General features: G+C 41.7%; 1 protein-coding gene across 2 annotated transcripts in view; it reads left to right on the top strand.

The window, feature by feature from the left end:
• The first annotated feature begins 486 nt into the window (after positions 1-486).
• Positions 487-14142, top strand: part of LOC115113004 (E3 ubiquitin ligase RNF157-like) — a 41035-nt gene continuing 27379 nt past the window's right edge. For both annotated transcript variants that reach the window (XM_029640165.2, XM_029640166.2), the window contains exons 1-10: positions 487-978; positions 3513-3631; positions 9207-9295; positions 9553-9702; positions 10012-10129; positions 10289-10399; positions 10762-10809; positions 11029-11100; positions 13142-13301; positions 13531-13643. In XM_029640165.2, coding sequence (XP_029496025.1) covers positions 891-978; positions 3513-3631; positions 9207-9295; positions 9553-9702; positions 10012-10129; positions 10289-10399; positions 10762-10809; positions 11029-11100; positions 13142-13301; positions 13531-13643 — 1068 coding nt within the window. In that variant the 5' untranslated portion in view covers positions 487-890. The remainder of the gene's footprint in view (positions 979-3512; positions 3632-9206; positions 9296-9552; positions 9703-10011; positions 10130-10288; positions 10400-10761; positions 10810-11028; positions 11101-13141; positions 13302-13530; positions 13644-14142) is intronic.

Raw genomic sequence — 14142 nt, 5'->3', positions numbered from 1 at the left:
TAGCTGCGACGTGAGGGACCCTAGGGCCTGCAAAAGGCTAGGGCCGGCCCTGACAGTGATACATAGTGAGAGACCTCGTTTTCCCCCGAAACGCGCTGAATTGGAGAGAATAATGCGTCATGAAGTGAATGGATAAATTGCTTTGCTATTAAAGGGGTGCATATGTTAGCAATTGGATATGTAGATGGGTGAGCCGGTCAAGGATCGATTCAGACTAAGTGGTAAATTGTATGACAAGTAAACAGTTTATTCAGAGTGAAAATATGTATTACAACGTAATTACGGCTCTTCCGTTAGTTCGTGTGGAACGGCAGGCAGAGAGAGCGTAAACAGTCAGCACAGCTCTTATATACGTCACAGAAAGTAGGTTGACCCTAGGAAGATCGGATCTCCGGATTGGTTCAGCTGGTTGTAGTCTGTAGTCTTCCGCCATTGGCTCAGTTGTCTGTCCGTCATCGTTCGATCTTCTTCGGTTAAGAAAAAGGGAGATTATGTGTGTAATGTGGGAGCTATCCTGTAGGGGACCCCACAGGCTTTACTGTGAGTTGTAGCCATGTAATTAGCAGTAAATTAGTCACCTGCATACGAAATAGCAATTCCTTACACATACTACTGCTTTTCTGTCAGAAAACAAACTATCGATCGGTTTTGGCGACAACACCAACCCCACTGGGTTTTGGATAAAGCAGACAAGAACAACAACTAATCCCAGAACGAGCACAACCAGGCTATAGCTGCCACCGGCAGGGAACCAAGGACATAAACCGAGATTTTAAAAAATGGAAATGGCAGCACGAACTGGATTAAATGAAAGGGGGTAAAGGGGTTTTAGAGAATAGCGAATGTTTTCTTGTTATGTTCGTTAATTTGAGCTTTTGTTTTCTGTGGAAATGGGAGCTTTGACCAGCAGACAGAACGCTGGAGTGGAAGAGGTCGATATACCGTCCACCTCTGTGTACCGCTATCCACCAAAATCTGGTAGGTGCCTGTTCCCCATAGACGACAGTAGCCTAACAGGAGCGATCCCACTCAACCCACAGCATATTCCAGGACAGCCTATATCTGCCTTCTCGGTTTGGGAAAAAAGACATAGGGATATGTTATTAGGATATTATAAGGCCTATTTATTAATATTCAGATAATTATAGGCCTATGACTTATTTGTATGATCTATTATTTAAATATAATGATTAATCACAATCATTACATCAGAGTACAAGGTGTCCGATACCCCGTATGCCCTGCATCCTGTCCGCACCTATAGGCCTCAGTGCTAGGGTGGCTAAATGTGGATGTTTACCAGAGTGCCAATCATATAATTGTCATGTTTGAAACACACATGGAAAAACACGAGGCCTATGTGATGTTGGTCGGTCAGTATCAGCCTGACCACCAGCCCCCCAGCAGAATGACGCTGAAAAGCATTATACCACATTCATTTTTTACAATTCCAATTAAAATAGGAAAAAGGAGCCAACTGAAGATTGCAGTGTGCAGGGGTGTACTGCTGCTGCAGCGCACACAAGCGTCGCTCAGACACCTCTCACTATGGTGCTCCATTAGGTCTAGATCAAAGCTGAATCAATGTCTGTAAAGTCACATAATGTTTTATTTGTATTCTACATAACATAACTGAATAGAATAGCATATTATAACGTTACTATTGAAGCGAAAACACACACATTTCTTATGAGATTTAGGTTGATTACTTGAGTGAAAAATAAATATGCGCCAAAATGTAAAGCTGCAATATGTAACTTTTTGAGTGACCCTTACCAAATTCACATTAGAATGTGTTATATACATATCATTCGCATTGAAGCAAATCTTAGAAGCGGTAGATTTGTTTCATGTGCACTATTTTTATGCTTCTCGTTCTTAAATTGTTGCATCTTTTACTTTTAGTTATGTACACCAGCTTCAAACAGCTGAAAATATAATATTTTTCGTTATGTAAAATATATTTCACAGCGGTTGAGATGGTACAATGATTCAGAAGGGGACGGGGGGTGCAACTCAATATGAAGAAGGTGTTCTTAATGTTTTGTACACTCAGTTGATAAAAACAAACGTACTATTGTGCCCCTCAGTGACTTGCTAAGAGTGGGAATTGCCTCAATGAAATTGCAGGATTTCATAGCATACATTTCAACAGCACAAGGTAAATGGACTGTACTGGAGCGCTCAATTGTCTCCCAATGAGTCTTTCGCTCCAGACGGCTTTCTTCCGCACATGAAACTAGATCTGCTCATTCAGCTACAGATGGCGCTAAAGCAAAAAGCTAATTGTAATTCACTTGTAAATAAATCATCATAACAGTTATGGGAGTCTGGGACCTGATAAACTGGACATCTACATCCAACAAGAGTTGAATGATAGAGGGATACACAAGCTAGAACCTTCTCATCGCTGATCTGGTAGGACAAAAAAAGCATGACTGTGGTGGGCCAATTTGATTGTTTCTACTATGCCATGGTGTTCATCATGTTCTATTGTAGGTGACAGGGAGACGTGTTGTGTGGATTAAAACAGCATAAAACCGGTTGTAATCACAAAGCATGATCAAATTAATTAGCGAGCTGCAGTAATTTTGAGAAACATTGAGAGGTAGTTTGGTACATTTTCTGGGTGAAATGAACTAGTTATCTACCTTTGATAAGCAGCAATTTCAAGTCTATCTAAACTAATATCGCTCTAACTCGGAAATATGAAGCTATTTCAGAATGAAAGTGAACTGGCTAGCGCATCATGCTTTGTGACATTATGTTAGCTATTCCCAGTAAAATAATGTGTTTTCATTTATTGCATCTGCATGCGTTCATGAGCTGGCTGCTCTTTCTAAATGGTCAATAGTATGTTCTAATCTGTTCAAAACAGTGGCAGCATGTGCAGAAATGGTCATTCGGTTTATGACATCCAAAAGTGAAATATGAGTATTCATGCTGCTGTTCAAATGCACAGATTGCTTTATACATCTTCAAAAAGAAACTACTGGTAGTTTGAAAACTTGGCATCATATTTCTGTCCTAATGCTTTCTTGACAACTCCATCCACCATGGGTATTCAGCCAATCAGCGCCCACCACTGGTTAGGCCTACACTGTAGGCTGAGATCATTCAAGAATATCTAAATGCATATTCCCACGAAACTGATGGAGATCAAATGATTGGCTAAACCTAATTTGGTGTTTGAGGGAATTAAAAATAAAAATAAATAATTGAGACAATGTGTGTGGGCGTAGGCAGACGTTGCATTTGGAAGATGTATTATATGCATATTTTCTAAAATATGTGGTTAAGATATTTCTGATCTAAGATCAGTGGTTAGAGGCAATGTCTACTCAACCTATTCCCCGGAACCAGGGTTGGAACACCTTGACCTAGCTCAATGAGCTCCTGTAACTGTCCTCTGTCCATGTAAAAGGGGAGAAACAGAATTGGGCTTCTGTGTATATGAGGAGGTGGAATCTTTAGGATCAGGTTTGCTCAATTCCTCTTCCTGTTCCCCGCAGGAAGTTACTTTGCCAGCCACTTCATCATGGGCGGGGAGAAGTTTGACTCCACCCACCCCGAGGGATACCTGTTCGGAGAGAACACCGACCTCAACTTTCTGGGAACCAGACCAGTGGTGGTACGGATTGTCACAGTACACTACACTACACTACACAGGACTCTACACAGTACCATACAGTACAATACACTACACTACATTACACTACACTACACAGTACACTGCAGTACTCTACAGTACACTACACTACACTACACTACACTACACTACACTACACTACACTAGCTTCTAAGTCTCCAGCTACAATACTGTCGGTCTAATTATGGGTCCAATGGGCTCTGTTTAAAAGTATTGCACAATATAGAGAATAGGGTACCATTTGGGCGGCAGGTTTTGTTCCAAATACCTCCGATCGCAATTTTCATCATCTCTGCTGTATGGACATGGGGAATACCATAGAATTCTGTGACTGGGGGTGTGGTATGGAGGGATTTCAGTGACAACAGGAATTGTATTTGAATTTCATCATTTTGAATTTGTATTAGGAAATTGAATTTAAATGTCATGTTTTTAAATTTGTAATGTATAAATTGAATCATTGAATTTGTAAATTGAACTTGTATTTCATGAATTGAAGTGGAATTTAATGAATATTGCATTAATTTAAAAATTATATATAAATTCAATTGAATATTCCAATTCATTTATATATATTTACAGTGCCTTTGCGAAAGTATTCGGCCCCCTTGAACTTTGCGACCTTTTGCCACATTTCAGGCTTCAAACATAAAGATATAAAACTGTATTTTTTGTGAAGAATCAACAACAAGTGGGACACAATCATGAAGTGGAACGACATTTATTGGATATTTCAAACTTTTTTAACAAATCAAAAACTGAAAAATTTGGCATGCAAAATTATTCAGCCCCTTTACTTTCAGTGCAGCAAACTCTCTCCAGAAGTTCAGTGAGGATCTCTGAATGATCCAATGTTGACCTGAATGACTAATGATGATAAATACAATCCACCTGTGTGTAATCAAGTCTCCGTATAAATGCACCTGCACTGTGATAGTCTCAGAGGTCTGTTAAAAGCGCAGAGAGCATCATGAAGAACAAGGAACACACCAGGCAGGTCCAAGATACTGTTGTGAAGAAGTTTAAAGCCGGATTTGGATACAAAAATATTTCCCAAGCTTTAAACATCCCAAGGAGCACTGTGCAAGCGATAATATTGAAATGGAAGGAGTATCAGACCACTGCATAATCTACCAAGACCTGGCCGTCCCTCTAAACTTTCAGCTCATACAAGGAGAAGACTGATCAGAGATGCAGCCAAGAGGCCCATGATCACTCTGGATGAACTGCAGAGATCTACAGCTGAGGTGGGAGACTCTGTCCATAGGACAACAATCAGTCGTATATTGCACAAATCTGGCCTTTATGGAAGAGTGGCAAGAAGAAAGCCATTTCTTAAAGATATCCATAAAAAGTGTTGTTTAAAGTTTGCCACAAGCCACCTGGGAGACACACCAAACATGTGGAAGAAGGTGCTCTGGTTAGATTAAACCAAAATTGAACTTTTTGGCAACAATGCAAAATGTTATGTTTGGCATAAAAGCAACACAGCTCATCACCCTGAACACACCATCCCCACTGTCAAACATGGTGGTGGTAGCATCATGGTTTGGGCCTGCTTTTCTTCAGCAGGGACAGGGAAGATGGTTAAAATTGATGGGAAGATGGATGGAGCCAAATACAGGACCATTCTTGAAGAAAACCTGATGGAGTCTGCAAAAGACCTGAGACTGGGACGGAGATTTGTCTTCCAACAAGACAATGATCCAAAACATAAAGCAAAATCTACAATGGAATGGTTCAAAAATAAACATATCCAGGTGTTAGAATGGCCAAGTCAAAGTCCAGACCTGAATCCAATCGAGAATCTGTGGAAAGAACTGAAAACTGCTGTTCACAAATGCTCTCCATCCAACCTCACTGAGCTCGAGCTGTTTTGCAAGGAGGAATGGGAAAAAATGTCAGTCTCTCGATGTGCAAAACTGATAGAGACATACCCCAAGCGACTTACAGCTGTAATCGCAGCAAAAGGTGGCGCTACAAAGTATTAACTTAAGGGGGCTGAATAATTTTGCACGCCCAATTTTTCAGTTTTTGATTTGTTAAAGTTTGAAATATCCAATAAATGTCGTTCCACTTCATGATTGTGTCCCACTTGTTGTTGATTCTTCACAAAAAATACAGTTTTATATCTTTATGTTTGAAGCCTGAAATGTGGCAAAAGGTCGCAAAGTTCAAGTAAGCAGAATACTTTCGCAAGGCACTGTATATAGGCCTGTTCAATTTCATTATGGTAGATATTACATTAATTGTCTGTGTATTACGTTTACAAACTATAATTCCAAGTTTATCAGAGTTTCATACATTCAATTTCTCAGATGCATTCAGATTCAGTTTTCAAATTCAGTTCTTTAAATTCAGGTTCAAAACCAGAGACGACACCTGGTACTTTACCAGCCAGGAAAGGTAGAGAACAGCACATAGAATCAAACGTATCCTTTGGTAAACAGAAACTGATGGCGGTTTCTGAAGCCAATGTGGCATGTTGAATAAATGCTCTTCCAATGAATTTGGCTCTAGCATTTGAAATGTTTTGGCTATGAACTACTATGACCCCATTCCTGAAATCTAAGACTCTCCGGAACATGGACATGCCTTCTGTTTCCCTCTATGATGATGGCAGGATGCCTTAGAAGGGAGTTTCACACAAAAACTAAATTTGACCCCCATTAGAATATAGTTTAAATGCCCTGTCATAGCCCTTCTAATGATAGCCTTTCCACTCCCTATTTAACTTTGATCTGGGTTTGAACTAGGTCTCCTGTATCTCACAAGATTGTGTTAGTACACTTAGCTAAAGCCTATAGGGAGGGATACGTTCAGGAAGTTCATGTAAAGGACGGCATGCAGCTTGCTTAACAAGTACCGCTTCCCCCTTATTCAGCTCATATATAGACTCGAACTAAGGACTTCTTCCTCGAAAACACCCTCCTGAAGCATTCCAACTCATCCTACTATTAAAAAAGGCCTTCTTCAATTGCGCAAGGGGTGACACTTCAGGCTGAGGAGTGAGTTTCACAGATCCCCATCTGCTACACTAATGCAAGTCTTCAAGCCTTGACTGAGACCTGAAAACGTGTTAGTTTGTGTTACACAGTCTAGTTTTAAGCAGGGGAGGACATGGACATGTAGGCTGGTCCATTTTTATCCCAGTGGGCCTGTCTAACATAGTTTTTTGCGCAAAATTTAAATTATCTGGCTAATAATGGGGTTCTCAAGGAAAAGAATGGGCCGGTATGGGGGCCTCAAGGTGAAGAATGGGCCGGAATGGGCTGATTTATTGTAGATATTATAAGGTTAACATGTGACTGACTGGCTTAAGAATGTGTTAGCCTGTTGAGCTAAAACCCTAAACATTGGTCCTTTGACTTCGTTTTGTCACGCCCTGATCTGTTTCACCTGTCCTTGTGATTGTCTCCACCCCCTCCAGGTGTCGCTTATTTTCCCCGGTGTATTTATCCCTGTGTTTCCTGTGCCTCTGTGCCAGTTCGTCTTGTATGTTTCTAAGTCAACCAGCGGTTTTCCCGTTCTCCTGCTTTTTGCATTCTCCTTTTTCTAGTCCTCCCAGTTTTGACCCTTGCCTGATTCTGGACATTGTACCCACCTGCCTGACCATTCTGCCTGCCTTGACCATAAGCCTGTCTGCCACTCTGTACCTCTGGGACTCTGATCTGGTTTTTGCCCTTCCACAACCATTCTTTTGCCTACCCCTTTGGGATTAATAAACATTGTAAGACTCCAACCATCTGCCTCATGTGTCTGCATTTGGGTCTCGCCTTGTTAGGTTTGGTCTCTTCAAGGAGGAGGTAAAAGGGGGGAGAAGTGTAACACAGGTAGTTCGGTAACCACATTCATGTGATGAGTAACTTGTCTGAAAAGACCTGAAAAGTTGCATTATCTGGTGCACAGGAGACCTGGGTTAGACCCTCATTAGCCAAACTAACACGTCTACATGTCTCAGCCAAGATTGCTCACCTCATAGCCTTGCGAGCGGCCTAATCCCCCGAGCTTACATGAATGGTTCACTACACGTGATAATCAGTCTGGTATTTACGAGACTACTCTGTCTACCACTGTAAGTGTTGTTGTGCAGTAGGTCTGATTTAGAACCCAGTCAGTTATATTGGTGCCGTGATCTCTGAGTGGGAGGTCAAAGGGGGGTGTATTGTAACCGAGGGGGTTCGATGAACCTTGCTGGAGATTTGAAGACTTCTGTTAGCTTCCTGAACTAATCCATATGGGCTAACATAGTGGACTGACAGTCTTGTGATATGCAGAAGACCTGGTTCGAACCCAGTCAGTTGCAAGATTAAATAGGGAGTGGAAAGGCTATCCATAGAAGGGCTATGACAGGGCCGTTCAACTATATTCTTATGAGGGGAACAGAAAGCACATCCATGCTCCAGAGGATCTTACCTTTCAGGAGTGGGGTCATAATATCTTACAGCCAAAGCAGTTCAAACTCTCTCTCTCTCTCTCTCTCTCTCTCTCTCTCTCTCTCTCTCTCTCTCGCTATATAAGTCATACTGCCCTCTCTAAGCAGATGGCAATGCAGAACCACATCTCCCTACCCCACTCAGTACATTTCTCTCATATGTCCCTGAGTTGTTAACTGTGATCTGCAGCATAGGTCTAGTCCCCCTGCACTAGATATGTATAGCCTATATTATGTGTGCCCGTGTGTGTGGCTAGACCTCGACAGCTATAAACACTCAGGCCTAATATATTGGGGATTTAACAGCAGTTGACTGCTGTAATAAAGTCATATTCAGACTGCAAAGAGAGATGGAAGGGAGTGTTTATGTGAGTGTGTGCATGAATGCGTGTGTCTTCCCTGTACTGAAAAACAGCCTTGTTCCTACTCTACAGATCCCATAGCAGAATTTTCCTGGTGTGTGTGTGTTTTAATGAATGGTACAGTATTCAGTATAATAACACATCTGGGCCCATCAGGAACCTTTCCTGTAAACCACACACACACCTCCCCTTAGTCCCAGAAGAGGGTTGTGGAGGTATCTAACCACATCCTCCATTCCTACTAGACGGCATGTTCAATAGGGTTTCAAAGGTTCTTCTATACACATTTTTACAGTGCATTCAGTCATTTAGCAGACTCTTATCCAAAATGACTTAAGTGCACAGTAAGTGTATTGTTCTAAAACAGGTACAGTATAACAACCACAGATCCAGATCACTGAACTTTAAACATTTTTTTTTAATAGCCCGGTATCAGGAAGATCAGTGCCAGTAAGAATAAAGAATAATGTCAATGAAATAGTTAAGCGTCTGACCCACTCAACTTCCTTCTTACACAGAGTCAGCAATAAAAACACGGTTTGTGCAAAGATTGTGCAAAGTACAGTAAAACAATTGTGTAAAGAAAAGATATCTAATGTTTTAAGTGGGTATGCAGATAGGGTGTGCAGATAGTAGGCAAGCTTTCCAGCACCAACACACCTGATCAAGGGCTTGGGGATTAGTAAATCAGATCATGTGACCCTTTTGTTGTTGTTGATATTGTTGTTGATGTGACCTTTTGTGTTTGGTTCCTTTACAGTTCCCCTATGCAGCCCCACCACCTCAGGAGCCAGTGAAGACGCTACGAAGCCTTATAAACATCCGTAAGGATACGCTGAGGCTTGTACGGTGAGTATCTCTCACAAAACACACAATTGATTTGTAATTTATATCCCTTTTACTATTATTATTTCACTTACACTTAGCCTGTGTTTTATTGCACTAGTCCAACATCTCCACTTATTCCCCCCAGAACCAAGTCGAGTAGCTGGCCGGAGGCTTTCGCAAGCTTTGTTCTGGGTCCTGTGATTACTCCCTTTACTCTTACTATGCTAGTTGTAACGGTGTGTAGATGATGCTATCTGTGTTTCGGTGTGGTATGGCAGGTGTATTGACTGCCTGAAGCTGCCAGGGGAGGAAGTGGCAGGGAAAAGCAAAGCCTGTTACAACATAGAGTTCACCTTCGATGCTGACACACAGGTGGCCATCACCATCTACTATCAAGCTATAGAGGAGTTCCACAACGGAGTGCCAATGTAAGTCTGTGTGTGCGTGTGTGTGCATGCTTGTGTGTTTATCTTTCTGCACTCTGAGAAAAAAAGGCTTCCAAAGGGGTTCTTCCTCTGTCCCCATAGGAGAACCCTTTTTGGTTCCAGGTAGAACCCTTTTGGGTAACATGTAGAATGGGTTATACTTGGAACCCAAAAGTGTTCTACCTGGAACCATAAGCGTTCTACCTGCATCCAAAAAGGGTTCTTCAAAGGGTTATTTGATGGGGACAGCTGAAGAACACTTTAAGGTTCTAGATATCATCTTCTTTTTCTAAGAGTGTGTATCTCCTATAGTTACCTTCCTCAGGACAGCTCTCTCCAGTCAGAAATGGTGCACTTTAAGAGAGGAGTCTGTCAGCAGTTCTGTCTGCCCTCGCACTCCGTCAACCTGTCAGAGTGGGCCGATGAGGAGGTATGGGCTGTGTGTGTGTGAGTGTGTTTATTCATATTAGTAGGAAGTATGTGTGTGTGTGTGTGTTTCAGTGTTTAACCTATCTTTATCTCCCTCTTTTCTCTCTCTTCCTCCACCCTCTCTCCCTCTCTCTCTCTCTCTCTCCCTCCGTCTTAAAAGTTGCTGTTTGACATGGATAAGGATGTGTTTCCCATGGTCATTCAAGCGACAGTAGACGAGGGGGAAGATCACATGGGTCACTCCCATGTCCTCCTGGCCACCTTTGAAAAGGTAAGGAGCTTGGAATCGGATGTGTGTTCAATTAATTTAAAGTTTGTCTATCATGTTTTGAGATGCAGTTGACTCTGGATTTAAAAGCATCCCACTGGGCATAAACTGGTTGAATGAACGTTGTTTCCACATCATTTCAACACATACTTAACTTAAAGGAATTTGAGGAATGTTTGTCTTTTTTTCATTCAACTTTTAAAACCCAGTGACGTGGTTAAATGTTATGTTGATTTCACGTTGAATTCATGTTAGTTGACAACCCAATAAAATTTCAATCAAAACTAGACGTTGAACTGATGTCTTTGTCCAGTGGGACTGGACTGGTATAAGCATTGGCTAAGTATCTACTGTTTGTTCCACAGCACATGGACGGAAGCTACTGTGTCAAACCTCTGAAGCAGAAACAAGTGGTGAGTTTGTTTCCACCAAGTTCTCCTCTTCTCTCTCTCTCCTCCTGCTCTCATCTCATCTCATTCTGAACTGTACCTTACCATCCCTTTTTCCTGCCTTGCTTACCTCTCTTTCCCCTCTCTCTTCCAATCTCTCGCTCCCCCTTTCACTATCATTCCTGGTATGTTTTATACTGAAACCTTCTCTCTCATCCCCAACATGTTTCCTGTCCTCTCCAGGTAGATGGAGTGAGTTACCTTCTTCAAGAGATCTACGGCATCGAGAACAAGTACAACAGCCAAGAATCAAAGGTACACAGCTGAGAATTTGGTTGTTTAGGGACTACACTGTAAAGGGGTTCCTATGAATTTGACAGTAGCTTACAGGCAGCTCAGTGGCAAGTAAAATGATGTGTGTCATATTACAGTTCACCTACTGTAATATAAATAGGATATCAAAGCACAGTACAATACTGTAAAATTGACCTTATCTTACTGTAAAAAAAGAAGTACATCGGAATAAATGAATGAATGAACGGAGGGGAGGAGTTTGCTTTTCACAGTATTTTACTGTAATTACAAGGGATTGGTGCAAGCAGGTTGGCTGCTAGGTGAAGTGTTTACACATTACAGCAGGTTTATTCATGAATATTTGGTGTTTATATCACTTGCACTTCTAGAGGCATTCACAAAGGCTTCCAAACTGGTAGTGACTACAGGGCAAAACAGACCAAAAGGACATGGCAAAATGCTCAACCATTTAAGGTTTAAGACTTGTTGCCACTCCAATTTTTCCCCTATACCAGTGGTTCCTAAACTGTGGGGCGTGCCCGCTAGGAGGGGCGAGGGGGCGGCAGGGGGATTCGGGGATGCATCATACTCATGAGTAGTGCATCATCAGTTTTCCTCTTATCATGTCAGTCTTTGCATACCTTAGAGAGCTATTTATAACTTATCAGAAATGTTCCGATCAACTAGCCCATGTCTGCTAACATTTTTTAGCTAGTTTTTGTAGGCCATAGATTTTGTAGTAATGTTCCTGTCACTCAAATATCACACGAATACACATTAGACATGGCAAAATGTATAGCATTATAAGAAAATTAAAGAGGGATGTGAACAACTTGAGTCAAGAACAGTGCTTGTGCCCATAGAAATAGACTTGGCACACACCAGCACAGGGGGGTGGGATGTTCCCCAGTGCTAGAAGGGGGGGCCTAAGTGAAAAAGTTTGGGAACCCATGCCCTTCTTCTTCTTCTCATTACCACCACCAACAGGACAGGTGTATATATTCATTATACTTTAAGACACAAAATAAGGAAAAAACTTACCCTGCCATCATTAAAAACCCACCACCCTAATTTAATTATATCTGGTCCTACACCAGACCAACAGCCTGGGAGGACAGGACACCACCACTCAACACACCCTGTAACTCTTCCCCTTGTATCATTAAATGGGGCATTATAACCACATAGGAGATCAATTCGAACTGTATTCTCTCTCACGGGTGCAATAAATATAGCCTCTTACAAGGTGCCCCTCAAAATATGTTAATGAGCCAGAAGCTATATCATGTATCCACTAGTGGTCAAAAGATTTTTGTCATTCCAAAGATATGGTACAGTACTGTCTTCTGTGATGTAGAATTAGAGTACCAATCGAAATACAGCAATTCCACAACATTTTCCCACAATGCACCATAATTTACAGTATGCTGCACTAAAACGTTTCAGAGTATTTTACTGTTGATTATACCCAAAATTACCGTATCATTTACAGTTTTACGTTACAGTGTAGTGACCACAATGCTTTTTGATAAAAACTTTCCAAATCACTCTCTGTAGAATTGGTTAGAGTATTCATTCAAGTTGCATGTTTCGTCACAATATTGTTTTGAACATTCGTTTTGGACTGATGACCGACTGAGCATTCTACTCAATACATTGTCAATTAGCGCTGAAGAAGATTTCATCAAAAGTTCATTACAGTGGCTTTGAAATACAATGACATTCAAAGGAAGGCAAATAACTAGTAGGAAACCCCTTTGTCATCATTTTGATGTCTCCAGATTGACTTTATATGCAGTATAACATTAGCTAGCTTGCTAAGATTGAGCTGAGGCCACCGGATTTTAGCCAGCTAACGTTAGCATTGCTAGCTATTTTTGACAAACTTGGCTAGCTAATGACATTTCCATCTGGCTATTTTATGACATGATAATGCTGGCAAAGTTGTTTCCTATGAATATGCAAAGGAATTCAATTATTTTTACAATATTGCTTGCTCAAGCTACCATACTGCTTTGTGAATGTAAATTATGTATTGATTGATTGACTATGTTGGCCCCAGGTTGTGGATGATGAGATCAGTGATAACAGTGCGGAGTGTGTGGTGTGTCTGTCGGATGTCCGCGACACACTCATCCTGCCCTGCAGACACCTGTGTCTCTGCAATGCCTGTGCAGACACACTCCGCTACCAGGCCAACTGCTGCCCCATCTGCAGACTGCGTGAGTTTATGTCTATGATGCTACATAAGACCTTTGTAAGCCATATGTTGGCATTCCTAATACCTTCATAGCAATAGTTTTTAGATGCTTAGGATCTTCATAGCAATACCTACAGTGATACATGCTCAGTTATCAGGCTAACTGCTGCCCTATCTGCAGACTCTGTGAGTCTATAATGCTGCATAAGACCTTCACATCAATACTTAAGCATGTTATAATGCATCTTCAGCATTCCGGGCGCTGCTGCAGATCCGAGCCATGAAGAAGAAGCTGAGTCCTCTCTCTCCTGCCAGATTTAACCCCGTCATCACCTGCCAGACCCCTGACTCAGAGGAACACTCGGTAATATGTACACATACAAACACTTTAAAAAAATGATATACACTGCTCAAAAAAATAAAGGGAACACTTAAACAACACAATGTAACTCCAAGTCAATCACACTTCTGTGAAATCAAACTGTCCACTTAGGAAGCAACACTGATTGACAATAAATTTCACATGCTGTTGTGCAAATGGAATAGACAACAGGTGGAAATTATAGGCAATTAGCAAGACACATAAAGGAGTGGTTCTGCAGGTGGTGACCACAGACCATTTCTCAGTTCCTATGCTTCCTGGCTGATGTTTTGGTCACTTTTGAATGCTGGCGGTGCTTTCACTCTAGTGGTAGCATGAGACGGAGTCTACAACCCACACAAGTGGCTCAGGTAGTGCAGCTCATCCAGGATGGGACATCAATGCGAGCTGTGGCAAGAAGGTTTGCTGTGTCTGTCAGCGTAGTGTCCAGAGCATGGAGGCGCTACCAGGAGAAAGGCCAGTACATCAGGAGATGTGGAGG

This window comes from Oncorhynchus nerka, linkage group LG28 (genome assembly GCF_034236695.1).
Source record: "Oncorhynchus nerka isolate Pitt River linkage group LG28, Oner_Uvic_2.0, whole genome shotgun sequence".
NCBI lineage: Eukaryota > Metazoa > Chordata > Actinopteri > Salmoniformes > Salmonidae > Oncorhynchus > Oncorhynchus nerka.
The sequence above is the reverse complement of the archived record's forward strand: the minus strand, read 5'-3'. Positions and strand labels throughout refer to the sequence as shown.